Genomic DNA, 27,283 nt, shown 5'->3' with positions numbered 1-27,283 from the left:
GGAGTTGACAGCCTTCAGTGCCATGCTCCCTGAAGAAAAGACCTTCCAAGCCCATCCGTCTAAGCACTTTTCGTCCCTATCCGGAGGGATGGGAGGGTACACCTGCTGCCTCGAGGTGGCCGTAGCCGTCTGAACCACCAAACTCAGGAGTGGGGTGCGTAGACAAATAGCTGGGCTCACCAACAGATGGGCGGTACTTTTTCACCAATACCGGCCTTCCAGACAGAGGAAGCCCCAGGAAACTCCTCACAGCATGCCCAAAAAACGCTGAAGGCACCGAAAGCTTCGACGCCGAGAGCCTTTGATGCTGGAATCCTCCCTGAGGGCAGCGACGCCGAGAACTTCGGTGTCGACGCCGCTAGAGGCGTGGGCTGATAGGACGAAACAGCATCGTCCAAGTCCGAACGGACTGGCACCGAACGAGTCGACGCTGGCATCGGTACCTCCACAGGCTGCACTGGTCTTGCTGGGGACGAGGACCGAGACATGGGCGCACATCTCTTGCGACTGCTCTTGTCCGCACCTCGAGGGCTCCTGGTGCGAGTCACGGCATCTGCTCTATAAACACTGCCCACTCCTACAATGTCGTGGACTTCGTGGGACAGGCGACCGTACGCACAGCACCATCCTCCGAAGAGGACGAGGAAGGCGACCGGTGGCGGCACTTACAAGAGTGCCGCGAAGACGAGGCATGGCGGGAAACTCTCGGTCAGAGGACCTCAAGCTTCCTCCTGACGCAGAGAGTCGCCCCTCAAGTCATCGGTGGAAACCCTAGACTTCGATCTGGTCTTACGGGACATTTTCAATGGCTTACCTGCATGGAGCTTCCCCTTCCTTTCACACAAGGCCTTGGCTGTAAGAGACTGGCATTTGGAGCAGCAGTCTGTGTCGTGCGACTCGCCCAGGCACCATAAGCAAATATGGTGCCGGTCAGTCAACGACATCTTGGACTTGCAGTCCCCGTAAGACTTGAGCCCTGACCTTGGAGTCAGAGGGGTTGAAGAAATAGACATAAGAGATTCAAAGAATGCACGAGGCGTGCCGAGTTTTACAAAGCCAACACGTTCGCTCTCGGAAAAAAAACGAACTGAAGCAACGGTGCACCGTGCGTCCTAGAGGGACATGGGATCGACGCAAGACACCTTCTGCTGAAAAGTTTCCAAAGTGCACTGCTGTGGGACACAACTGTCAGATGTGGAATACGTCGGAGGACACAATCCCTTCGAACATAAGTCATTAGCGATATTTTGATTAAATAAATACATTTTCCCTAAAGAAAAGGGGTACACTGCATGAAGGGTTACAACTGCAGCGTAACTTATATTAACGGGTGGAGATCCTCCTTTCTTAGCCATTAAATCTAGTTTAAGTAAAATTTGCCTTTCATTTTAAAGCCGGTTCTCTTTTTCACTGCTCTATTTTGCTAAAAATGAACCTCACTCTACCTTCGAAATCTCTCTAAATTCACCAGCAAAGAGACCGCCTTTCACCTCTTTATTGTCCCTATGATACATATCTATTCCCCAGTCCAAAAACTGCATTGAAAATCCAAGTATTTCACCCATTTTTCATAAAACTTGTATGTAAATTTGAACGGGAATTGAGAAAATGAAACTTTCCAACGTGTGAATTCGGCTGCAGCAGGTTTTAACTTTCCACTTGTTTTTGAATTGTATGCCTCTTGTTGATCCCTTGCCTTGTGATTGCTAGTGTTTATGCATTCCCGTTGTCATGAGAAATCACATTTGTCTCAAAGATTTAACCGCACATTATTTGTCAATTTCCGAGTGTCATTTCATGCTATTGCAAAGGGTTTAAAATCCCAATTACCTGCTGCTTCTTTCTATTCACTCAGAATTCGATTATTTGTGGGTTGAGGGAACATTGCAGGGGGAAACCTTAACTTGGGTGCTATCGAGCCTAATTCAAAAAGTGCTCCTATTTAATTGTGCTTTGGATATGTTCATGTAGAAGGTTAACCGGCAGGGCTAGGGCTGGCGAAGGGGCAAGGAGGGTGGCAGCCGCCTACACAGGGTGCAGAAAGCCTTCCACCCAGTACTCTAGGTGTGTTCTCCATCCCTTTTGCAGAACTATGGCCCTGGGACGGAGAACAGCCCGAGTACTACAATTCCCAGCAGGCTGTGTGCAACACAGGCCTGCTGGAGTGAGGACCGCCATGCCCCCGGCCACGCCCACACCAACGCGCATGCGCGAGCCGCGCTCGAAGGACGGGGCTCGCAATTCTGACCAGCAGAGAGGAAGGACGTGCAACACCAGAGCTCCCGTTGGCAAGCCTCCGCAGGGCACCCACCAGCCGCCTGTAGACACACCCTAGGCCACGCGTACCATTTCAGATAAGTGCGCTTTCATTCTTACGCGCGCAGTCAGCTCTGCAGTACCTAAGGGCGCTGTATGGAACCATGTCCTGAAGTTACTTGCACTCAGGAACCGCAAACGAAATGAACGGGAAACGCATGGCGCTCTTGTATTAACCCAGCATGAGACGGAACTAATAGCACTCGATTGTGTTCTAAACAAGTGTATTATTGCATGCACCCGGAACAGTGAATCCGCTATGCGGAGTAACTAACTTTGAAGCATTAACCCTAGACAGACTCACGCATGTGTATGCACGCCCGTATTGACATAATCATTGCTCCTTGCAGTGTCTTACAAGGTTGAGAGCGCTGCTGTGGCCAGCCAATATGAAAAGGCCCGAAAAGACAGGACTTGAACAGAACACCGAAGCTAAGTGTATTTACGTTTTTTTCCTTGTTAAGGGGACACGTATTGCATGGGGTAGTGCGATTGTCCCAGTTGCTTCTGCATGAAGTAATGCAGAGTCGAAAACCTGCATGGTGTAATGTGGGGATTTGTGTCTAAGCCTTACATGAGTTAATGCAGAGGTTTACAGAGCAAACATGTGTTGTGTAAAGAACCAGGTGTTACATTTCCTGGTTTAGGGCTCCAGCACAAAGGCCCTGGTCAACTTCTGGCATTTGGTGTGAATGTGAGAGTGCAGGAACGTAAGGGCAGAGAACTCCAGATGCAGGAGCTGAGGAGCATGTGACCCTAACCACCCCCAAACCCATCCACAACCGTTTTTTTATTACTTGTATATAATCAAAATAAGATTTTTACAAGGACTCAAAAACATTTCGGTAGCACGAAAGAAAAGTTCATGATAGACATCACCAAGGGGACAAGAACAAAACCGCGCTTCCACCAAAAGGGATGTACGAAAGTCAGATGGCAATGTTCGATTTAATTTTTTCGATCGCTAAATTCAAAAGTTTGGCAGACGCCGTGTGCCATCGTGTCTTGTCCCCAGTGATTAAACGATTCCAACAGATTTCTTTGTTACCCGCAAACGATATTACAGTCAGAGGGCTGAAAAAGGCGATCCTTGCTTGTTGCAGGGCGGGACAGCGCATTAGCAGATGCCTGATGGATTCTGTTTCTTCAGGGTTTTTACACAGTGTACAGGCTTTTACCATAGATACTGTTCTGATCGCAAGAATTTCCTGAATCTCCAGAACGTTGAGGCGGGCTTTTAAGAAGATTCTCATCAATGATTTATTAGGATATCTCTTACAATATGTCATTGGTTCTGTTAGTTTGTTAATGGTCATTGGAAGATGGGCTAGGAGTTTGTTGTGTGCGGTTTTTTCCGTAGTCAGGATCCAGTCTGTATGTTGCATTTTGTATTTAATCCTAGCAGGATTATTCTTTAGATCTTCCTTGCTGCATGCAATTTCCTGTAGTTTCAGGTTTGGATCCATAGCCCATTTGGTCATGGTCCGGTTATTTGCCCTTTTCAATCTCTTCCCCCGATCATGCGATAGATTTCAAGACTCTCTGGATGAATGACTTTCCCGTAAAGTTGTAGTGAGGAAATATCCACCACAGCTTTTAGGGAGACAAGGCCAAGTTCCCGTAGTATCAGAGCTACAGCGGTGGAATTGGGTAAACCCAGAACGGATCTCCAGATAAACCCTTCGAGTTTAAGCCAAATACCCGGAGGAATAGACTGGGTAGCATCCATGCCATATGTCAGAGAGGGGATAATCTTGGACTTGTAAAAGGTGATGGCTGGTTGTAGAGAGAATTTGCCGAATTTTCTATCAACTGATCTCAATTGAGCAGCTAGATTCTTTGACTTCGCCCATAGGTCATTTGGCAGATTCCTGGCCCACTTTGTACTGTCGAGTTGTACACCAAGATACTTGAAAGACTCAACCAGTTCTATTTTGGTGTCGTTAAGGAACCAGTTGAAAGCCTTTCTTTTTTGTCCCTGGTTTTTGGAAAATCATTATCTCGGTTTTTGTTTTGTTGATTTCCAAGTTGTTTTCGGTGGAATAGGCTGACAGGTTGGTTGTCCAATTGTCATTGCAACCTGACCTGGGTCTGGTCAAGCAATATCAGTTCGTCTGCGTATAAAAGTCTCGGAACCTGAGTAATGCCTATTTTGGGTGGAAAAGATCTTATTGTAGATTGAGTTTCTTTAAAATCTCTGAGGAAAGATATGAACAAGGCGGGGGCCAGAGGGCATCCCTGTTTTACTCCACAACTTCTACCTAACGCTCTTCCCTGTGTTCCTAACCTCCCCTGCCCTATCCACTGATTGGACGCTAACCAGCTTTCCCCGAAGGGTCAAGGTGGCCTGTGTTGATCGCTCCCAGGTGCCAAGACCCAACGGGGAGGGAGGCGTTTGTGCTGCCTCTGCGCCAGGAAGAAGCAAGATCCGACATTAACCAAGTATAGTTCAGTAGTTTTTATTGTAATTAGCACCCCATTGGTGATTGCTGTCCAATATTAAAATGTGTGATTTTTGTGAATTCTAAAAATATAGTATTTTCACCAACCGGCCTGGTTCATGGTCCATGGTGACTCGGGATATTTATAAAAGGGGATGTGAGATGGGTCTGGTATCGGCTCAATTTGAATTAATTGAAATTAAAGAAAAAACATTCCTATTGAGCGCCATATCGCAGAATAAGACCAAGTGTCCTGGTCCGTGTGTGACGCCCGATTGGTATCCTTAACAAATGTACACCTAGCGGTTATGAATTATGAAGATCCATAATGGATAACTACTTAACATGTGGTTGCACAAATGATAAGGCCATTTAATTTGAATGCTTCACTACAGATTTGCAGTACTTTTACTAGCCCATTGTTATTCTCCTGTTTTTATTGACATTGCATCCTACGCAACTACTATTGATCAGCCACCATTTGCGTTTAAAAAACACAAAAGCATAAAAGCAGATTGTTTCCTTTGCAACAGGTAAAAACTCACCCATCAAGTATGGATTCCCTGCAGCAGTACAGATTGTCAAACTTCTGTTTGGTGACTGAATCATTGACGTTCATCGCTGGAACACACAGCTTCCCAGCCTTAGATAACTGGTACAACCTATATTATGAAAGCATGACAAAAAGTTTAAAGAAATGCATGCACTTGTCCAAAACCAACCCACAATAGCTAACAGTAGCCCACCTTCATAGTCAGATTGGAAAGCCTATTGACATGAAAAAAAGATCCACTGTGAGGAGGTAGTATGGGAAAGATGAGACCATATCTATCTGTATAATGTCATTATAGCTCTAAACATGTAACCCTATTAGAAGGTTTCAAGCACACATTCTAAAGAAAGCAAGGACTGGTACAATTATTTTCATATATTTTAGGTGGCAGTGTTTGCAGTTATTCTTTAATGGGAGAGAGAGAAGGAATCTCCTCAAAACAACAATAGACACTAACATCTGAACGCACATCTTGTAACCATTTATGTGTAATACAGGCCCAATCACACCAATCCCCTTTAGCACTTCATACTATTCTTTATCAGCTCTTCTCACTCTGCAATACCATTGTCGCCTAATTAAAAAATATACTATTTCAAATCCATCACCTTTGCTGAATAATGTCTTAAAAAGTTCCCAGAGCATGACTGAGAAAGAAAAAGGCTTTACTGTTTTAAACTTACATCCAGCCTTATCACAGATCGGTCATGACCCCAGCACTGGCTGTTCTGATGAGAAGTATGGGATATGAATACTCTGAGGTTCTTGCTGGCCAACGTGGTAGCTCTTGAAGTCGATTTTGAAAGGGAGTCTTAGGGGGATAAACCTAGAGTTCAATGGGAATCTGTTTGGTGCAGGGGGGGGGTTGGGATGGTACATTGGTGCTGGGTTTGTCAGACGCCATTTTGAGGTGAAGATGGCTCAAGTAAGATATTGGTGAGAGGATGGACTCAGATCATGGTTATAAAATGCAATTTATGCTAATTCCTATTACTCACAAAGCCAGTGATGGAATAAAGTAGCATGTGGAGATCAAACAGAGTGCAGGAACAAAGTTGAGCATTTTCAGAAGTTAGCATGTGAAATTAGTTTTGAAAGCCACAGAGGAAATTGTTGCAATCATTCAGTAGCTCGGAGTACTATGAAAATGATCAGAGTCAAACCAAAGTCGAACTGAGTTACATGCAAAGCTAACACCAATGTATGCTACATTACGTGGCATTAGTAAAGCACAATGCTTATTTTTTTGTCCTTTAAGCACCGATGGCTGTCTCGCTGTGAGAGAACTTGATCGCCAGGGAAGTTCAAGGCTTTTGAAGGTTAGAAATGCTGTGAAGCTATGACATTTACCAAACCCCTGACTGATGATCAGGAGCATATTGCTTTCTTTACTCAGGATGATTAGACTTTAAAGCCTTCTTTGAGACAGGCCAGTGGTTAAGAGTAGATCCCCAACAATGCCTCAGATACGGCCGGGATAGATCCTCAACTAGCTCTCTGATGGGCACAGTAATATTCACCTTGAATATTAACATCGAAACGGAACCCTTTAAGGCATCGTTAACAGAGTGAGACAGGATGGCTGCATTCCCCTGCCCTTTGCTCCTTTTATAACCCCTCGAACACCACTCTGCCCACCCACCTCCCACTGAACACTGCAGAGATCCCATTTCTTTCCACACCCCGTTTGCCTCTGTGGAAGGTGGTGACATTTTCCTCTGATAAGTAGACGTATAGAGCCACAGACAAAGCCGAATGGCAGGCGGCATTGTAGCAATGACAGAGCCACAACCATTCTAGGGCAGGTGGCGCAGAACAAACAGTGATTGGTTGACAGTCGCGCAGGTGCCCTCAAGGTCATGTCAGAAGGAGGTAAGCAAACGTCTGAGGTGCAGGAACGCCTGCCTACAAAAAAACGCATTAGATCATGAAGGTGGGCCTGATAACTAAAAAGCTGAATATGTAAATGCTGAGTCCACAGTTTTGCACCGTTTGGTGTAATTGGAAGCTCCTAAAGATAGGGTGACCAGACATCCCGGTTTTGACCTCTGACTGAGCACCCCCCCGTCCCTAGAGTTTTTTTAAATTTAAAAACCCGGTCCCGGTTTTGCACAAAGGGCAGGTGACAATTATAATTGTAATTATTTTCACAACACTTTCAGAATTTTCAATTTGGAGGATGGAGGATAGGCTCGAACCCCCAACATTTCAAGTATGATGCATCCGCAACACTTACCGACTGTCACAGAGACTGGCTTGGAAATTATTGTGCAGCAAGCCATGTAATATCAAGTAGAGCAAAAGCTTGTTTGTAATTAACATGCCAAGATTCACAGACAAAACTGCCCAATTGAGATCATATATGATTTATAGAAAGGAGAAGTGCTGGAAATAGTGTTGGGTGGTGTTTATGCGGGGAGGGATGGTAATGGGTAGGCTGCGATGGGGTAGTCCTTTTATGTTGTGGCTGTCCCGGTTTTTCATTTTGGAAATCTGGTAACCCTACTTAAAGAGTAGGGGGTTAAGTCATGTGCGGGTGCAGCATGGACAGCGGTGAGGTGGGGAGGTTAGTCAAGCAGAATTACAGAGAGCTTGGATGGTCCTATCCGCCAGGATGTACGTTGGACATCCATTGCTAATGCAACAGACTAAATGTATCATATGAACTTCTCTGTATGAGGTACATTGTGTAAAACTGTATAAAACCCCATATTTTTCTAAGCTCAAGGCAAACTTTTTTAGGTTTTTGGATGGGGATACTATGCTTCTTTCCCAACCCACTTCTGCACAGCAGTATGGAAGTAAACATAATTTCTACCTTTTCTGCCCGTTTTCTTTTGGCAATCTGCTGGTGGTTTCTGCATTTGGTGCAATCCAGCCTTGGATTCGCAATGCCTAGCAGACACAGTAAACTGGAGTAACGGACCACTTACCTTCAAAACTGTGTGCATAAAAAAAGAAAAGGTAAGAGGCCTACTTTAAACCACTAAGTTTTGCTGGGGTGCTGCCGATGAATGTTAGTGTTTCTCCTTGGGCTGCGCCACACTTGTGATGCTTTAACTGCAGGGCAGCGTGGGCAGAAACAGGATATAAATTAACTGCTAAAAAGAGCAGCTACAATACAAAGATTTACAAATAATTCTAGAAGTCGAATATAATATGTGGTAGGTCAAACAATGCAGGGGGACCAGAGACTAAAAGCTAATGAGGTGATATGAGTCAGGGTGGCGAGCAGAGGATGGATAAGTGGGGTTTGGAGGGAGAGATTTAAAAAAAAAACATGTGCCGGATGAGGGGGCGGGTGCTGGGGGTGGGGGAGAGGTGGGACCGGGTGGCCACGACAGGGGAGCAGGAGGGGTTGGGGGGAGCAGGCTGCAGGGGATCATCAGGTGGCATAGAACGCAGGCTTTCACTAGTAGTCTCAGCCCGCGTTCCTAGCCACCCGATTGGCTGGCTCCCCCACCCAGGGTGCTAATGGAGATTGAGCAAATTAAATGGGAACCGAGGGCTGAGCCAAGGGAGGAAAAGGAGCACAGAGAGGATAGAAGGGGGGAAAAGGTGAAGAGGGCAGGTTCAAAAAACACCCCCATGAGTAGAAAAACACTTTTGTTTCATGTAAAGAAAGAAGAAATTGAAGTTTGAAAACAAATTACAGGCCAATAAGGACTGGATATATGTTAGAACGAGGGCAGAAATATCAAAAGAGCCAGAAACTCCTGACATTGGCACAGCAATATATTTTATGTTCGAAGGTTAAATAGACAAAAAAATGTAGGTAACAAAGAAAAATGGAACATACAGATGAAAGGGGATAGGCGTTGACAGATTCCTTCACACGCCAAATTTGATACATTAAAGATGTTTTACTTAAGAAGTTAATGTTAATTGTAAAGGACATTTATACTGTGCACTATCACCACCGGAGGGGTCCCCTGGCGCTCTGGCAGATCTGAAATGTAAGAGGGGAGGGTTAGTAGGGTGTAGCAAGATAAAGGTAGAGCCAGATTAGTGATGTCCTCTTGGCAGCCTCAGTTCGGTTAACACTGTTAGCTGAGCATGGGTGTGGTTTACCGATCGGATTGCTGTGCAAGAAAGTGGTTCTTTGTTTAGGGTGTGAGGTGTGATTGCAGAGGAGTTTTTTTAAGCAGATGGGTTAGTGGGGTTACCTCCTTTCAGACATCTGTGTTGTGTCTCTCTGCCCTTGCTTTCTGCAGGAGCGTTCCTTTGTTGGTTCATTTGTTTGGTTCTGCACGTGCCAGTGGCAGGTCACTGTGACTGTCTAATGATCTGTGGGCGGGAAGGTGGTGAGGGTTGCTCGTTGGTTGTCACTAGGGTCTGCCTGGCTAGTCTCCCTGAGCTCCTGGGGTGCGCCTCCTCCATCCGAATCCCAATGGCTCCCTGTTACGTTGGATTTTAGTTAATGATTAGTGCTCCTTCCTCTCCAGCTACAGTCCCTGTCCCTTGGGCTTTGCCTAGCGCAGGGGTTTTGGCTTGTGAGATGGTGTGCATTTGCTTCTGGTGCATTCTATTTCCATTGGTGTATGTAAGTTGATGCCATCCAGTTCTGAGGTGAAGAGCCAGATTTTGAGCGGTTACCTGAATTTTAGGTGGTGTTTTGTATTGCGCATTTCTTTCGGAAGTGTGTTCCAAGCTTTTGCAGCCAGGTGGGAGAATGGGGATTCCCAATTTTTTTTCTTGCGTATGATTTCAGTTCAAAGCGGATGTCATTGCTTGATCTGAGAGGTCTTGTCGGTTGGCAAATGGCTTTTTTTCTTTTGTAGGAATTCTGCTCCTTACAAGAAGTGTCAAAGAAAATAAGGGTTCATCAATGAGCAGAGTGGCAAGTTTTTTTGAAAGGTTTGCAGGGAAATCAAAGTGGTTAGGGGATTCAAAATGAAGGAACTTGGAGACAAACCTACAACAATAAGCTGAAAAAGGAGCAGCAATTTAAGAAATGAAAAACTGAAGGGGAGGGATGTAACTCGTCTACCCCACGGCTAAGTTATGCTCGCAACTGACCAAATAGATGAGGCAGGAACAGAGGATATTATTAATCCATTAGGGAAGTATCACACTGTGCAAGTGGCATAAACAGCACAAGCCATGAAAGTGGAACCTATCAAAGCACAGCAAGCATGCAAGCCCCTCACCAAGATCTGGCCTGCCAGGCAGACCTTGGTGGAAGAGCTGCACACTAGCCTATCATATAAACGCAGGTGCGATTTATAATGCAGAGGGCACATTTGCAAGCCCCTTAGGACAGTTACCAGAGGTAGGTGCTGCAGGAATTGGTAACCGCTAACAGTACCTGCCCTGTGGAGTCCAGGGGAATGGGAGGACATTTGTACAAAGTTTCCAAATATTAGAGAAACATGTACTGAGGAGTTACTGACAATGTCAAAAGCAAAAGGGGGAGGCCAACAAAGAAAAATCAACAGCCTTTCAGGTAGAAAATGTACAACAGCAACAACTGATGGAGCACAGCTGGCCATTGTTTGCAATTATGAGCAATGGGGAGGCAAACAGTGCCAGGAAGAAGCACCAGACATGCCCAGTGAAGAGGTAGTGTCTGTGGCAGTGTTACTCTTGGCCAACAAAGATTTAAATGGATATGTTTCTAGTAATGCAGCTCATCACTACTGCAAACAGAAGGGGCATTTGAAGCACACATGCTCATATCGGCATGGTCATACAAGCATGGGGCCTGATGGATTCGGAAGGTTTCATTGTGAAGTGCAAGATCAATGATAAGGAAGTACAATGTCTAATAGACACAGGAGCAAACCACTCCACAATAGTAGCAAAAGGTTAAAGGAGTTCCTTTATCCTCTGAAACGGTGCAGGCAGTCGACATTTAATAGTCCGATAGTTCACCCAGTAACCAAACTGATAATCGTTTCTATTGGCCCGATTTCAGAGCAACACACTTTGCTCTTGAGCGCCCATTCAATCTATCAGAGATATATTGTGCACAATGAGAAGTATTATCGATTGCAACGCAGATGGGGTGTTACATGCATTAAAATTAGGTAATTGATATGTTGCGAGATAAAGAAAAGTATGCAAATCATGAATTATGAAGGGACAGTGAAGATTTAGATGAGCTATTAGCTCAGTTGCCCCAAAAGTTATGGTCTTAACATGAATGTTTTGGGTTTAATGCGCAATTGTGAACCAATACGGCTCCAAGTCCACCCAAATAAGCCCTTACCCAGAAAGCTGCAATATCCTATAAAACCAGAGAAAGGAAATTAAATAGTAAGGCACTCATTACTAGATCAGGGAAACTGATCCCGACCAGTAGCCCATGTAATACCACAGTTCTACACATAAAAAAAATAGGTCATTTATAGATTTGTAGGCCGTAAGCGTCTGAGCGTGGAACTGCAAGAAGTGAAGAAGGTTGACCAGGCAATCCACATCCTTTGTTAGTTCTGCAGAAAAGGTGCCAAAACTGCAGAGTGAATCAAAGTTGTTGAAAGTCGTGCCCCAGGTACTCCCTCGAGACAGCTGCTGACAGATCACGTCCAGTGTCCTGCCTTCAGTCATCAGACCAAGTAATCCAGAGGTCGGGTCCAAAGCTGCAACATTGCGGAGCATCCAGCACAATGTTCTTCTAACCTAAGGTACCGTGGGGAAAAAGGTTGTGTTTACCAGATTCCAGAAAGTCGCTCCAGAGCGTTGGAGTGCACATAGAGGTGCCCAGGGGAACACACTCTTACCAAAGACTCAAGCCGCTGCTTGTGTCCTTTTAGTGAGTCGTTTAACGGTGTCTCAACGTTGGTTAAGCCTTCTTGTATCTTTTTCCATAGAAGCTAGAAAGTATCCACAGGAACCTTTGATTTCTTCTGCTTTGCAAGACTTTAAACCAAAATGAACTGCCTTTTAGCTAGGGTTGCGTTTGACTTTAAATGACTTACTGCGCTGCGAAACTGCCTCTAGAACCTGAAACTACTAGGATAACACTAACTAACTGTTTTCCTCTCCAAAAATCACTCTTATATGTGTATGCAGACAAAATACAATTACCGTATTATTTTGTGGGTGCGCAGTATTATCGATTTAACTGTCAAGCTCCTGTAACAATGGTATGCGTTAAGCAACCACCAACTAAGAGGTGCCTATTTGAAAGTATTGAAAAGGTTACCTATGTGTGGTGATGGGTTAATGTGCTAAGTATTTAATAGCGACTTGTGTAAATATAATATTCAGTTTACTATACATTTAAGTGCAAGTGTTTCTTTGATGTACTTTATTTACTGGGTTCAGTGTACTTGGCTACAGCTCACACCTTCCTCGATAAGCCTGACTGCTCTGCCACTATCAAGGTCCTGAGTTAGTACAGATAGATACTAAGAGTTGGGGATCTACAAACCACTGTGATAGCTTACAAAAGTCTTACCTCCAAGTAGGACTTTAGGAAAACTCCCCTAACAACTAGCGGCAATGCAACTACTGCAAGTGGTAAAATGAGCGACACCCAGCAGACATGGTAGACTCAATTTTCAGCAACAAACCCCTGGTTACAACCGCACCAGCAACGCAAATCCTATGGGTTGTCCACCTCATTATACACTTTGTGGTCCATTCTCCATCTATAACACCTGAGCAGCCCGCTAATAATCCTCCAACCGTGAAAAGAAATAGGAGAAGTTAAAACAGTGTGGCCCTAAACAACAATAGTAGCCACAAAACTGTCCACCACCCTAGACGCAACAGGCATAGAAGAATATACGCAATCCTAAAATGGATCACGGAAACAATTGATGACATTGCACTGGAAAAATGCTTCATCCTCTCACGTAAGAAAACAATGGCAAAATGGTTCACGCCCCACCTCATAGCAATGAAAAAAACAAAATGGAAACTAGAACAAGAACGGAGAAATACCTGTGACCAACACAAGAAAAAAACACATATCAAAGGCAGATAAGACTATACAAAGCAGAAATACTCGAAGCAGAAGAACAAGTTACTTACCAACTGGTAACATTCTTTCGACTGGATGTTCCTCCAACATATTCCTCATCCTTGACATGTAATGTCCACAGCTCGGCTGCTTCAGAGATTTTTTGGCAGAGGGCGACCAGCGTCGATGGCGTCTGGTCGATGTCCCTCTGAGGCCTCTGTCGAGGGCGATGTTATAAGTAGCAGCCACGGCGCTCATAGCCTCAGTTCATGTTTTTTCCACCTCTCATCGTGTAGGCCATGTGTGCCCAACTAGCGTAGACTGCTGTCAGCCTTGTTGGAACGAACGCTGCAACAGCGCAGCAAATTCTTCAAAGGAGTAAACTGGGAGGGCAATGAGGAATACATTGGAGGAACATCCAGTCGAAAGAATGTTACCAGTTGGTAAGTGACTTGTTCTTCGAATGGATTGTATCCTCCAAAGTATTCCTCATCTTTGACACTCCCAAAGCAGTAACCAAGGATGGAGAAGAAATAAGATGCTTAAACATTCTCCGCAGGTCCTATGTAGCCGTTTCACTTCCTTAATAGGATGTGGAGGAGGATAGAAGGCAGGTAGCACAACCTTCTTACCTAAGTGAAAGTCAGAGACTACCTTAGGGAGGAAGGAAGGACGTACTCAATACAACTCTGTCCTTGTGGAAAATAGTAAAGGGTGGCTTAGAAGAAAGAGCCTGCTACTCGCTCACTCTTCTAGCAGATGTTATCATAACCAATAAAACAGTCTTAAAGCTTAACAACCTCAATGGACAGGAGTGCAAAAGTTCAAACGGAGCACCCATCAAAAACTTTAAGACCAGGTTACGGTCCCTGACCGGCACCTGAAAAGGCAATGGGGGAACACATTTGAGAGTCCTTTTAGAAACTCGGTGATCAATGGAATCTTAAAATAAGAGCATTCTTCGGATGAACCCCTAAATATGGACAGCGCTGCCAGGTAACCTTTAATGGTCCCAACCTGAAGACCCCTGTGTGCTAAAGAAAGCAAGGAGAGAACCTCCGGAATTGAACATTGAAAAGCATCAACATTCCTCCCCCTGCACCAGTCACAAAACTTACGCCAACCGCAACGGTACAGGGACTTTGTTGCTGGAAGGCTGGCCGAAAGCAACACCTCCATTATGTCATCCGTAAGGTCCCAATCTTTATATTTCAACCTTTCAGAAACCATGCGTGAAGGTTGAGTGTTTTGACCTCTGGATGGAGAACCCGGCCTTCCTCTCGCGAGAGAAGATGCACTCTTTGGGGAAGACGCATTGGAGAACAGATGGAATGTCTGGAAGGTCTGGGTACCACGCACTACTGGTCCAATCCAGAGCAATGAGGATCATGCAGGACCCGACCCTCCGTAACCTCCTTAGAACTTGAGGAATGACAGGGATCGGAGGACATGCGTACAGAAGCGGGAATGACCAATCCACGACAAACGCGTCTCCTAGAGCTCATCTCAGAGGAAATTCCCTTGAGCAGTAGCTCTCGTACCTCAGTTGGCACCGGTCGCGAATAGGTCCACCTTAGGGGTTCCCAAAGGGCAAAGATCTCCTGAAGGACTTCCTGAGCTAACTCCCACTCATGGGCGACTGCGCTCTGCCGGCTCAGAGCGTCCACCGCCATGTTCTCCTCTCCGGCTAGATGCACCGCCGCTAGGGAGATTCCCTCTTGAATTGCCCAGAACCAGAGCTGCATCACCTCTCTGCACAGTGCCAGCGACACTACACCTCTTGTTAAGCTAATGCATGGCCACTGTGTTGTCCGTCATTATCAGCACATTCTTCCCCGTACAGACGGCAGGAAAGCCTTCAGTGCTAGCCTGATTGCTCCAAAAGATTGAAGTGTAGTTTGGACTCCGATGGACCAACGACAGCTGATGGTCAGATTGTTGCCGTGAGCTCCCCACCCTGTGAGGGAAGCGTTCGTCTCTACGGTTACCTCTGGCCATGGTTTCCAAAAAGGTTCTCCTTTCATGAGATTAAGATCCTGTGAGACCCGGAACGGAATCCAAAGGAGATCCGACATCTTGCCTGATAACTGAGACCATTGCGTCCTGAAAGCCCATTGAAGGGATCTCAGTCGGGTCTTTGGCACCAGAAAAATGCAGGATCCCATGAGGCCGAGCAACCTTAAGAATTCGAAAGCCGGAAGACTTTGCGCAGGTTGAAATTTGGTGACCCACTGGAGAATGTGTGGAGCCTTCACCTTGGGTGGCAAGCACATCCAAAAGGATGTGTCCACCACAGTCCCGATGTACTGAAGCTGTTGGGAAGGCGTCATATGTGAATTCTTGAAATTGAGGAAGAAGCCCAGTTTGTGAAGGGAGTGGCAGGTGACGCTGAGATTATCCAATGCCTGTTTAGGAGAACGTGCCCTGATCAGCCAATCGTCCAGGTAGGGGTAGACATGAATCTCGCCTCTCCCGAGATGCACTGCCACCACCACTATGAGCTTGGTGAAGACCCTTGGGCGGAGGTCAACCCGAATGGCAGGACCTGAAACGAGCGAGCCACCAACTGTGAACCTCGGGTATTTCCTGTGCTTGAGATGGATCGGTACATGAAAATAAGTATCCTGCAGGTCCAATGACACCAACCAATCCTGAAGCTGGAGTGCCTGATGGATCTTAGAAAGAGAGACCCTCTTGAACTTGTGCTTCCTGGGGAACTTGTTCAAGCACTAAGTAAAAGATGAGTCTCAGTCCTCCGTCCTTCTTGGGAATCAAAAAATACAGAGAATGCAAACCCTTGTTCCGCACCGCCACAGGCACTGGTTCTATAGTGCCCTTCTCCAGCAGGGTCAATATTTCCTGCACAAGGAGCGGATCCGGAACCTTCAAAGAGTGCTTCCCCGGTGGATTGTCGCAAGGCCGTCTTAGAAAAGGCAAGCAGTAGCCGTGGGCAATTGTTTCCAGAGCCCGCTCATCTGAAGTAATGGCTCGCCACTCTTCTAGATGTTGAGGCAGTCTGCCCCCACCCTAACGGTGAACAATGACTCAAGATCTCGGAGCGGTTTTGAAGCAGCTGCTGCAGTGCCAGGTGCCAACGAGGCTGCTACTTGAGCGGCTTTGGCACCCCTACCTCGTCCACCAAGAGGAAACTTATGGTGGCCCCTTTGACTGCCCATTCCTCTCGCCCTTCAAATTGAGAATTAGAAACAAAAGGATATACCCCTCCATTGCTGTCCCCTAGGACGAAAAGGCTGAGGTTGCCCCACAGCAGCGCCCAAAGACTTGGAAGCTCCCTTCGAGCTATGCAACTTCTCAAGGCTCTTGTCAGCATTACCGCCAAACAGATGAAACCTGTCAAAGGGCATGTTGAGAAGACAAGCCTGCACATCCGGTGCAAAACCAGACTTCAACCACACAAACCTGCGCATTATGGTGCTTGTAGCCATGGACCTGCTTACACTATCCACACTATCCAAACCGGACTGAAGGGATTCACACATGGCATCCTTGCCAACCTGAACAATAATCAGAAAATCATCCCTTTCTTCCCCTTCGGGAATATGCTCAGCCGCTAACTAAATACAATTCCATAGAGTGTGCGAATATTTCGCTAAACCACAAATAGAGTTGGCTGATTTCAACGCCATACTCCCAGCAGAAAACACTGCCCATCCATCCATCCATCCATCCATACGCTTATTGTCCCTATCAGGAGGGATTGGAAGGTACGCCGCCTGCTTCGAGGTAGCCGTAGCTGCCTGGACCACCAAACTCTCTGCAGTGGGGTGAGCGGACAAGTAGCCGGGTTGCTACTGGATGGGTGGTATTTCTTCGTCAGACTTGGTCACTGCTGGAGTAGCTTCCGGGGTGCTCCAATTTGAAACCACCCTTTTCTGCAGAGCCATATGAAACAGCAACACAGGGTCGGCAGAAGGACCCTGAACCAAGACATCCATAAGGACATCTTGCTCAAAGGGCATAGGAGGTCTGGACCAGCCCAGATGCTCCACAACCTTAGACATGAGCCTGAGATATGAGGAGTCTGCATGCTTCCCTGGGTACAGCTTGCCGAACTTCAGCTCAGGGGGCAGTGTCAATACCACTGGCATTGTGCAAGGATTGAAGATCCTCCATCCGGCGCTCCTCAAAAATGAGGCATTCAGGAGCATTAGGGGTCCCATACTGGAGACCAAAAGGGACAACATCCTCACAAGATTGCTCCTCCTTTTCATAAATGTCAGTGAGGGACTTGCACAGGAACATTCACTGGCAAAATTGGCCCAGATACCACCAATGGCGTTGATGGCTCCGACTGCTTTGGCGTCGACAACGGCAGTGAGGGCCAGACCGGGGTTGAAGACCAGACAGGCGCACCCTATGGGCATGGCACCAATAGAGTCGACGCTATCAAGGGCTTAAAGGGTGTCGAAGGCTTCACAGGTTTTGCCAGAGATGAAGACCTTGACTTGGCACGCCTCAAGTGATCTTTAGAAGCCTTGTCCGAACAGGGCCATCTACACGGGCTCTAAGGCACGAAAGTATCCGGCCAAGAACGTTCCTTGCCAGCTTCGCCAGAAGGCGTGGGCGGACCAGTGCCATGTTTATCAAACATTTTCATCATCGCCATCTGGAAAGCATCCCACTCCGCCGGGGTCTATGACTTGGACAGGCATGCCATCCTTCTTGGGGAGGCGTCCGACAAAGAGGACGAGGAAGGCGACCGATGGTGCGGTTTCCTGTAACGCATTGACAAGGACAACGAGTGGCGGGAACCACTCCTAGATCGCGACCGCTTGGACTTCTTCCGCCGAGGGGAATCATCTCTCGACTCGTCGGTCGAAAGTCCAGCAGGCTCGGATTTACAGGGCTTGGATACCTTCCCTACCTTTAGTTTCCCTCTACGTTCCGGCAAGGCCTTGGCAGTCAACGACTGACACTTCGAGCAGTCATCCGTATCGTGGCTCCCGCTGAGGCACCACAGACAAATGCAATGCGGATCTGTGATCGACATTTTGGAGCCGCAGTCCCGACACTTCTTAAATCCAGACTTCTGGGTTGTCAGGTAGAAGATGAAGATATAGTTGGTATACACAGTAAGCATGAGGCGCGCCGAGTTTAATGAAGCATTATAAGTGCTACTTATAACATCGGATTCGACAGAGGCATTCGAGTGACATTGACCCAATGTCAGCGGCGCTGTCTGCCGAAACATTTCCAAAGCAGCCGAGTGGTGGACATTACATGTCAAAGATGAGGACTACGTTGGAGGACAGTCCATTTGAAACAAAAATACTATAACGAACAGGGTCCAAGAGCAGGAAATGCCCAAAAAGAAATGTCCAGCATAATCAATGAGATTTAGAAACCCGTCCATCTGTAACAACTAACTGATCCCAACACAAACTAGGCAACAACTTGCCAATCATCAGGCCAAATAACCCTAATTACCAACCCAGCCAACCAACAGAACCAACAACCGATTAAACCGCGTCCCCACAATCACAACTGATCAATTCAGCAGCCAGGTGAAACCAACCAACAAAGTGGGCTCCCCAGCAGATTCATGCTTACCAGACATCTACAAAACTATCCTCTCCGGAAAGAACACTGGCAGAATACTATCGCAGTCTTCAACCTCTCACTAGAAACTGGAACAGTGACACAAGCTTTCAAATCAGCTAACATCAAACAATTCCTTAAAGACACAGGAAACATGCAAGACCTTACAGACTACCAAGCAATTTCAAATATCCCGGCAAAGCTACTTGAAAGCTATGTCTACAAAACAAATCCTGTAATATGTGGAAAACCACCATCTGCTACATCAGGGACAAGTAGGCTAACTTGCTTCATGCCTACGAGAGGAACAGAAACTGCCCTACTGTTCATCTGGGGGGGGGAGGGGATCTAAGAACAAACTCAGCAGTGATGCTAATCGATCTCTCAGCGGTCTTTGACACGGTCAAGAACAGCATCCTCATCAAAAGACTAAAAGAGAGGGATCGGCAACACAGCCCTCCTCTGGCTAAAATCATTCCCGACAGGAAGGACCGAAACAATTCGGCTAACACCATTGAAATCAATACCTTGAAAAAAAAAACGCGAGGATCCGCTAGGGATCGTCGCCATCATCGTTACTCTTTCTACAGGACAGCCCTAATCAACCTCATCAAGACATAGTCTCACCTGCTACAACTACGCAGACACCCAAATCATCTACAAAAACAACGCCAGCAAGGAGGCAAATCCAACACCAACTCGCTACCTCAAAGAACTAAATCAATGGATGAGGACCAACAGCCTTAAACTCCACCCGGACAAAACTGAAATAAGATCACACCCAACCACTTGGCAAACAACCAACACTTTCTGTGACCGTCTGAGTTGCGAAAACCACTGCATCCATCAAAGGTGGTTAAAAACATTGACATCCTAAAGGACAAAGAACAACTAGAACCACAAGTCAATGCAATATTTAAGAAGTTACTTACCAACTGGTAATGTTCTTTCGACTGGATGTTCCTCCAACGTATTCCATATCTTTGACATGTAATGTCCACAGCTGTGTAGTTCGGAAACTTTTTCGGCAAAGGGCGTCCTGCGTCAATGGTGTTGGGTCGATGTCCCTCAAAGGCCTTCGTCGAGGGCGACGTCACAAGATGTTATAAATAGGATGCACGGTGCCCGTAGCCTCAGTTTACGTTTTTTCCCCCCATAACATGTGACATGCACATATCCAATGCCTGCTTGACTGCACATAGCGTTGCAGAAACGTACGCTGCAATCGCATAGGAAATTCTCCAGAGGGGCAGGCTGGGAAGGTGATGTGGAATACGTTGGAGGAACATCCAGCCAAAATAACATTACCAGTTGGTAAGTAACTTGTTCTTCAAACAGATTGTGTCCTCCAACATATTCCACATCTTTGACAGACTCCCAAAGGAGTACCAGAAAATGGAGGAGGGAAATTATTTAGCGTACCCAATCAGATGGCAGAATAAAGAACCGCCTTACCAAAGGCCATATCTTGACCATGAAGGGTATTGGGGAGTAATGTTTAACAAAGGTGTGGATAGACGCCCATGTGGCTGCATCACAAATGTTCCAAATAGGAACTCCCCTCTGCAGGGATGTGGAAGTAGCCACGCCCCTGGTGGAATGAGCTCGCAACCCATCAGGAGGGTCCTTATACACCAAACGGTAACATTCAGTAATGGTGAGGAAATCCACCTGGGCAAAGTCTGTTTTGTAACAGCCTGGCCCAATCAGTGAACAGCATACCCCCACAAAGAGTTGATCGTCCACTCTGGCCCTGGACATCCTAGAAATATAAAAGCTGAGAGCTCTCCTAGGATCAAAACGATGGAGTCGCTCATCATCCTTCAAAGGATGAGGATAGAAAGAAGGAAGAACCACTTTCTGGCTCAAATGAAATTCAGACACTATCTTAGATAGAAAGGATGGACGTACCCTCACTACAACCCTATCCTTGTAGAACACAGAAAAGGGCAGCTGAGACGAAAGTGCCTGCAATTCACTCACTCTGCGAGCAGAAGTAACCACAACCAAGAACACCGTCTTGAAAGACAACCTCAAAGGACAAGAGTGCAAAGGCTCAAACGGAGCGACCATAAGGCATTTCAAAACCAAATTCAGATCACAAACCGGCACCTGGAAAGGGGACGGCAGGAACTTATTAGTGAGGCCTTAATGTAAGAACATTCTTCAGACGAGTGCTTGACGATAGACAGCGCCGCCAGGTAACCTTTAATGGTACCCACTTGAAGGCCCCTGTTGGCCAAAGAAAGTAAGAAAGACAAAACCATGGGAACGGAACACTGAAAAGGATCAACATTTTGTCCTCAGCCCAGTCGCAGAACATATGCCAATGGTACAGTGATTTTGTTGCTGGCCGCCTGTCCGAAAACAACACCTTCATCAAGTCATCCGCGAGGTCGCAATCCTTATACCTCAACCTTTCAGATACCAAGCGTGAAGGTTGAGGGTCCTGACCTGTGTATGGAGAACCTGACCCGCTTTGCGAGAGAGCACAGATCCTCTCGGTAGGGAAGGCAGCGTGGAGGGCAGATATTCTAGAAGGTCCAGGTACCACGCTCTCCTGGCCCAATCCGGAGCAACGAGGATCATGTGGCATCCGAACCTACGTAACCTCCTTAACACTTGAGGAATGATGGGGACTGGAGGAAAAGCATACAGCAGTGAGAATGATCAATCTACCACGAATGCGTCTCCTAAGGCTCTTCTCAGAGGAAATTCCCTTGAGCAGAATCTCTCTCACTTCCGGTTGGCACTGGTGGTGAAGAGATCCACTTGTGGGGTTGCCCAAAGGGTGAAGATCTCCAGAAGGACTTCCTGAGCCAACTCCCACTCGTGAGAGATCGTGCTCTTCTTGCTCAGAGCGTCCGCCACCGCATTGTCCTCTCCAGCCAGATGAACTGCTGAGAGTGTCCTGCTGAATTGCCCAGAACCAGAGCTGCATTGCCTCTCGGCACAACGGGAGTGACCCTACGCCACCCCTTTTTTTGTTGAAGTAATGCATGGCCACTGTGTTGTCTGTCATGATCAGGACGCTCCTCCCCCGCACAGATGGCAGAAAAGCCTTCAGGGCCATCAGGCTGGCCCTCAGCTCTAACAGGTTGATGTGGAGTTTGGACCCCGATGGAGATCAACAACCGCTGGCGGTCAAGTCCTTGGCATGAGCTTGCCATCCTGTGAGGTAAGCGTCCGTCACTAGAGTAACCTCCGGCCATAGTTGCCAAAATGGTTCTCCCTTCATCAGGTTCCCCTCGTTGCCCACCACAGAAGATCCTGGGAGACCGAGAGTGGAATCTGAACTGGATCCAACATCTTGCCCGAGAACTGCGACCACTGCATCTTGAGGCCCCATTGCAGGGACCTCATCCTCAGCCTGGCTTCTGGCACCAGAAAAATGCAGGATGCCATGAGGTCAAGCAACCTTAAGAATTCGAAAGCTGGGAGGGACTGGGTATGTTTAAACTTGTTCACCATTTGCACAATGTGATGAGCCCTTACCTTGGGAGGTGAGCACCCCCAAGGATGTGCCCAACACAGCCCCGATGTACTGGACCTGTTGGGAAGGGGTCAGATGCGACTTCTTGAAATTGAGGGAGAAGCCCAGCTTGTGGAGGGAGCAGCAGGTGTGGCAATGCTTGCTCTTGAGAGCGTGCACGGATCAGCCAGTCATCCAGTTAGGGGTAGATGTGAATCCCCCTCCCCCCCGGCCTGAGATACGCTGCCACCACCACCATTACCTTGTTGAAGGCCCCCGGGCGGAGGTCAATCCGAATGGCAGGACCCGAAACTGAAAGTGCGAGTCGCCAGCCGCACACCTCAGGTACTTTGTTTTTGGGATGAATCGGCACATGCAAGTAAGCATCCTGAAGGTCCAGAGACACCAACCAATCCTAAAGTTGAAGGGCCTGGAGGACTCAAGAAAGAGTAACCATCTTGAACTTGTCCTTCCTGGGAAGTTTTTTCAGCCAACGAAATTCCAGGATGGGTCTCAATCCTCCGTATTTCTTTGGAACCACAAAATATGGGGATTACCAACCCTTGTTCATCTCTGCTACAGGCACCAGTTCTATAGCGCCTTTCTCTAGCAGGGTCAAGATTTCTTGCACAAGGAGCGGATCCGGAAGCTTCAAAGAGATTCCCGGTGGATTTTCATGAGGCCGCTTTAGGAAGGGAAGGCAGTTACCGTGGGCTATTGTATCCAGAACCCACGCATCCGAAGTAATGGCTCGCCATTCTTCGAGATGCTGAGACAGCCTGCCCCCAACCGGCGAACCATGGGACATGGCCTCATGACTGTTTTGGAGCGGCTGCGGCAGCGCCTGAAGGCAACGAGGCAGCTGCCTGAGCAGCTTTTGCACCTCTGTTTCCCTGACCACCACGGGTACTTTTTCGCTGACCCCTTTGACTGGCAGCTCCTCTTGTTCTACCAAAGTAGGAGTAGTAACAAAAAGAACCTCCCCTCCACTGCTGTCCCCTAGGACGAAAAGACGGAGGTTGACACACAGCTGCGCTCAAAGATTTGACTGCAGCTTTTGAGGTCTGCAACCTCTCAAAGCTCTCGTCAGTCTTACTGCCATAACAAATGCGTGCCATCAAAGGGCATGTTCTAAAGATGGGCTTGCACATCCGGAGCAAAACCTGACTTTCGCAACAATCTGCGTATCACAGTGCTCGCAGCCATGGACCGGCTAATACTGTTACCGTGTCCAAACCCGACTGAAGGTATTCACACATGGCATCGCTGCCATCTTGCACGAGAGCAAGTAACCCATCCCTTTCTTCGCCCTCGGGAATATGCTCAGCTGCTAACAAAACAATTCCAGTGTGTGTAAAAATCTTGCCAAGGCACAAGTGAAGTTGGCTGACTTCAAGGCCATACTCCCCGCAGAAAACACCTTGTGTGCCCAACCGTCAAAGCGTTTGTCGTTCCTATCAAGAGGGATGGTAGGGTACGCCGCCTGCCTCGAGGTGGCCGTAGCCACTGAACCACGACACTCTCAGGAGTGGGCTGAGATGAAAGGTAGCTGGGGTCGCTACCGGAATGGTGGTATTTCTTGGTTAGCGACTTGTTAACAGCCGGAATAGATTCCGGAGACTGCCAAGTAGCCTCCACCCTTTTCTGTAATGTCAGATGAAAAGGTAACACTTGGTCAGAGGAAGGACCTTGATCTAAAATGTCTGTTAGATCATCTTGCACAAAATCTTCCGGAGGACTGGACCAGCCCAGATACTCTGTGAACCTAGCCATGAGCCTCCTGTAGGACGACTCAGCATGAGCCCCAGGCCCAGGCCCAGGCCTGCCAAATTCCACTTCCGGAGAAGTGTAAACCACTGGCATCATGAAGAGTTTGCCTCAACTCTTCCAACTGGTTGTCTCCTGAAAAGACCGGAGCTACATCAGGCTCAACTGGGTCCAGATCGAAGTCTGACCTCTCCTCCGCCTCCTCATATATGTCATCCAGAGGGTGGTAAAAACCCTGCCTCTGGACAGAAGGAGGTCTGGAGTCCACCACCGGCCTTACAGACTTAGAACTAGCCTTCCGAGGAGGATCCACAGCATTAGGGACCTACATCGGTATATTTTGAGCAAAAATACCCAAAGGCTTCAGCGGCGAGAGCGGCACCTATGGCGTCAATAAAGGTGCCTATGGCGCTGAGGGCTGAAACGAAGGCACAGCTTCGACATCGGTATCCGACAGACATGGCGCTGATTCAGTCGACTGCCATTGAGCCCTTGCTCGCTGGAGACGAGACCAAGACCGGGAAGCACATCTCTTGCGACTATCCTGAGCCTTGTCCAAACGGGACCTCGACGGTTCCTGAGGAGTCGAGTCAAGCACCCGAGCCCGAAGGTGCGTGAGCCATGGTACAAGACTGTTCCTTGCCAGCTTCGTCAGAAGGCGCGGACCGAATTCTGCACTGCAATTGAAAAATCACCATCTGCTCTTGAAAAGCAGCCCATTCCTCTAGAGTCAAGGACTTGGTCGGACAAGCCACTTTCCTTGCTGCACCATCCTCTGAGGAGGATGGGGAAGGGTGGAGGTGCTTCCTAGTATGCCGAGAGGAGGAAGACCAATGGCGGGAACCACTCTGGGACCGAGACCCCACCCCTCCCCCCGGGACTCCTCCCGAAGTGGAGAATCGCCCCTCGAGTCATCGGTGGACAACCCCTTGGACTTATATTTACGGTACTTACTGGGTTTAGAACCCCTACCTACCTGAAGCTTTCCCTTATGCTCCTGCAAGGCCTTAGCAGTCAGCAACTGGCATTTAGTACAGTCGGTGTCATGGGGCAAGCATGAACCTCTCTATAATGGACCCAGTAAGGGGCCAAGGCCTAAAGGTAGTGGTGGACAAGTGGGCAAAAGACACAAGAAACAGAATCCACCCTCACAGGATACTTCTGTGCCCTATTTGCAGGAAAAATGCCATAAAAACTACATTACCCAACCTTCCCTGGGCCAAGAACTACTTTAACAAGCCCAAAAGGTGGCGGGACTCACGCGTATATGCCAGAACTACCAAAGCACGGGGCTTGTGCTCGAACGCTCGACTGGAGAGGACGTGTTCTGGAGAGCTCCGTGTACGGGGATCAGCACGAGGGGCCACGTCCCAACAATCTTCCACCCAGGCCCCTCGCCTGAGAAAGATAAGCAACGTTAGCATTGGGGGGAGGGGAGGACTCCAGCAGCATGGGGGAGAGCACGCAAAGCGGCAACGCAGCACGGAAAGGCTAGAACAACCACTGAAAGCAGCCTGCCGCACGTGCAGGGGGGGCACTGCCCATATCCACCTTCCCCCTGCTCAAAGGAAGCCAAGTTAACCCGCTAATATCCCAGCACCAGAGCACTGCCTGGGCAAACAGCGCGCATAACCGCTTGGCATGGCATGAGCGCAGAGCAGTGCATGTGTTTTGCATACTAATTAGCCACGTGGAGAAACTCGCATTAGCATAGTGCGGATACGCCGCCATGCGTCATGTGCGACAGACAGCACGCCTTTAAGCTCATAAGGAGCAGGATCGCTCAAGAGTCCGCGAACCTGCGAACATATTAGTCACAGTGTGGAGCCACATGCGGCCTTATTCTGCATGTGTCTGTTCCATTACAGACATAATCAGCGCACTAACTCATAGTGCTCCACACTGCTTAAGTGCACGCAGAAGGGTGAAATTAACCAATTGCATGCTTAGTGGTTGTTAAACACAGTGTGTGAAGAAACACACAGACTTGTAACTCATGCTCTCTTTACAGCGGTAACATGCTCCAGAAACTGGACCTGAGAGTGCGCAGGCAGGAGGCCAGCACTCATCCCAGAGAGAAGCCTCTTTCTAACTCTCAAGTGTGTATTGTGTGATATGATGTGTATGTTTTATCGTGTTATCCATTGTCTTCTTCCCTGTCCACCTCCCCTTTCCTAAACCTCTCACCGGTTACCCTGCTGCCTGAACCTATCCAACCATCGTGTCCCTAATCCTCTTTCCCCGGTGGGGTCTTGGTGGCTTGTGTAAGATCATTCCTACAAGCGCCCAGACTGCGGAGGAGATGGTTGGTTCATGCCACGCCTGAAGACTGAAGCTGTGACAGTTGGTGTCATGACTCTCGCCCAAGCACCACAAGCAAATGCGATGTGGGTCGGTTATCGACATCTTAGACTTGCAGTGCGGCAAGTCTTGAAGCCAGACCACAGAGTCAGAGGGGCCGAAGATGACATCTTCACAAGGTAAAACACGAGGTGCACCAAGTCTCTGAAGCAAACACATTTGCGGAAAAAACAGAATTGAGGCTACGGGCACCGTACGTCCTATTTATAACATCCAGTGATGTCGCCTTCGACAGAGGCCGTTGAGGGACATCGACCTGATGCCATCAAAGTAGGACGCCCTCTGCCGAATAAGTTTCCGAACTACACAGCTGTGGACATTACATGTCAAAGAAGTGGACTACGTTGGAGGACACAATCCATTTGAAATGCTTCTTCCACCTGCACACAATCAAGCAGATATTCCCCTTCCTGTCCTTCACACACCAAACACTTGCTATCATCTCTCTCATAATGTCAAGAATGGACTGTGCCAAAAGCATCTACCTGGAAATACCAGATTACCTGTTGAAGCTACAACGGATACAGAACGCAGCGGCAAGACGACTACTTAAACTCACCAGAAGAGAGCACATAATCATCTTCAAAACACTGTGCTCCTTGGATGTGGATCGCTCGGATTGTTATGCAGAGTTCATACAGGAACAATTCACCATCTACAAATCAACACAAACACCAAGATCCAGCAACGACACCCGCCTTGAAGACACAAACAGAAATTTGCAAGGATCAGCATTCTTCTGCACAGCAGCAAAGCTCTGGCACTCACTCCCAAAGGAAATACGAACGACAGAGGACCATCTAAACTACAGAAAACTTAAAAACACGTCACTTTAATAATTCTAATTAAGAACAACCCAGGTAAGTGCCCACATCCATTTCCATTTCTTTCCCTCTTTCTTTTTT

General features: G+C 47.6%; 1 protein-coding gene across 4 annotated transcripts in view; it reads right to left on the bottom strand.

The window, feature by feature from the left end:
• AHCYL2 (adenosylhomocysteinase like 2) overlaps positions 1-27,283 on the bottom strand; it is a 1,110,190-nt gene that overhangs the window by 341,872 nt on the left and 741,035 nt on the right. For all 4 annotated transcript variants that reach the window (XM_069629580.1, XM_069629582.1, XM_069629581.1 and 1 more), the window contains one exon: positions 5,303-5,419. In XM_069629580.1, the coding sequence (XP_069485681.1) occupies positions 5,303-5,419 (117 nt within the window). The remainder of the gene's footprint in view (positions 1-5,302; positions 5,420-27,283) is intronic.

The sequence above is a fragment of the Ambystoma mexicanum genome, chromosome 12, assembly GCF_040938575.1.
Source record: "Ambystoma mexicanum isolate Mex_15411 chromosome 12, UKY_AmexF1_1, whole genome shotgun sequence".
NCBI lineage: Eukaryota > Metazoa > Chordata > Amphibia > Caudata > Ambystomatidae > Ambystoma > Ambystoma mexicanum.
Note: the sequence above shows the minus strand (reverse complement) of the source record. Positions and strands in the feature narration are given on the sequence as shown.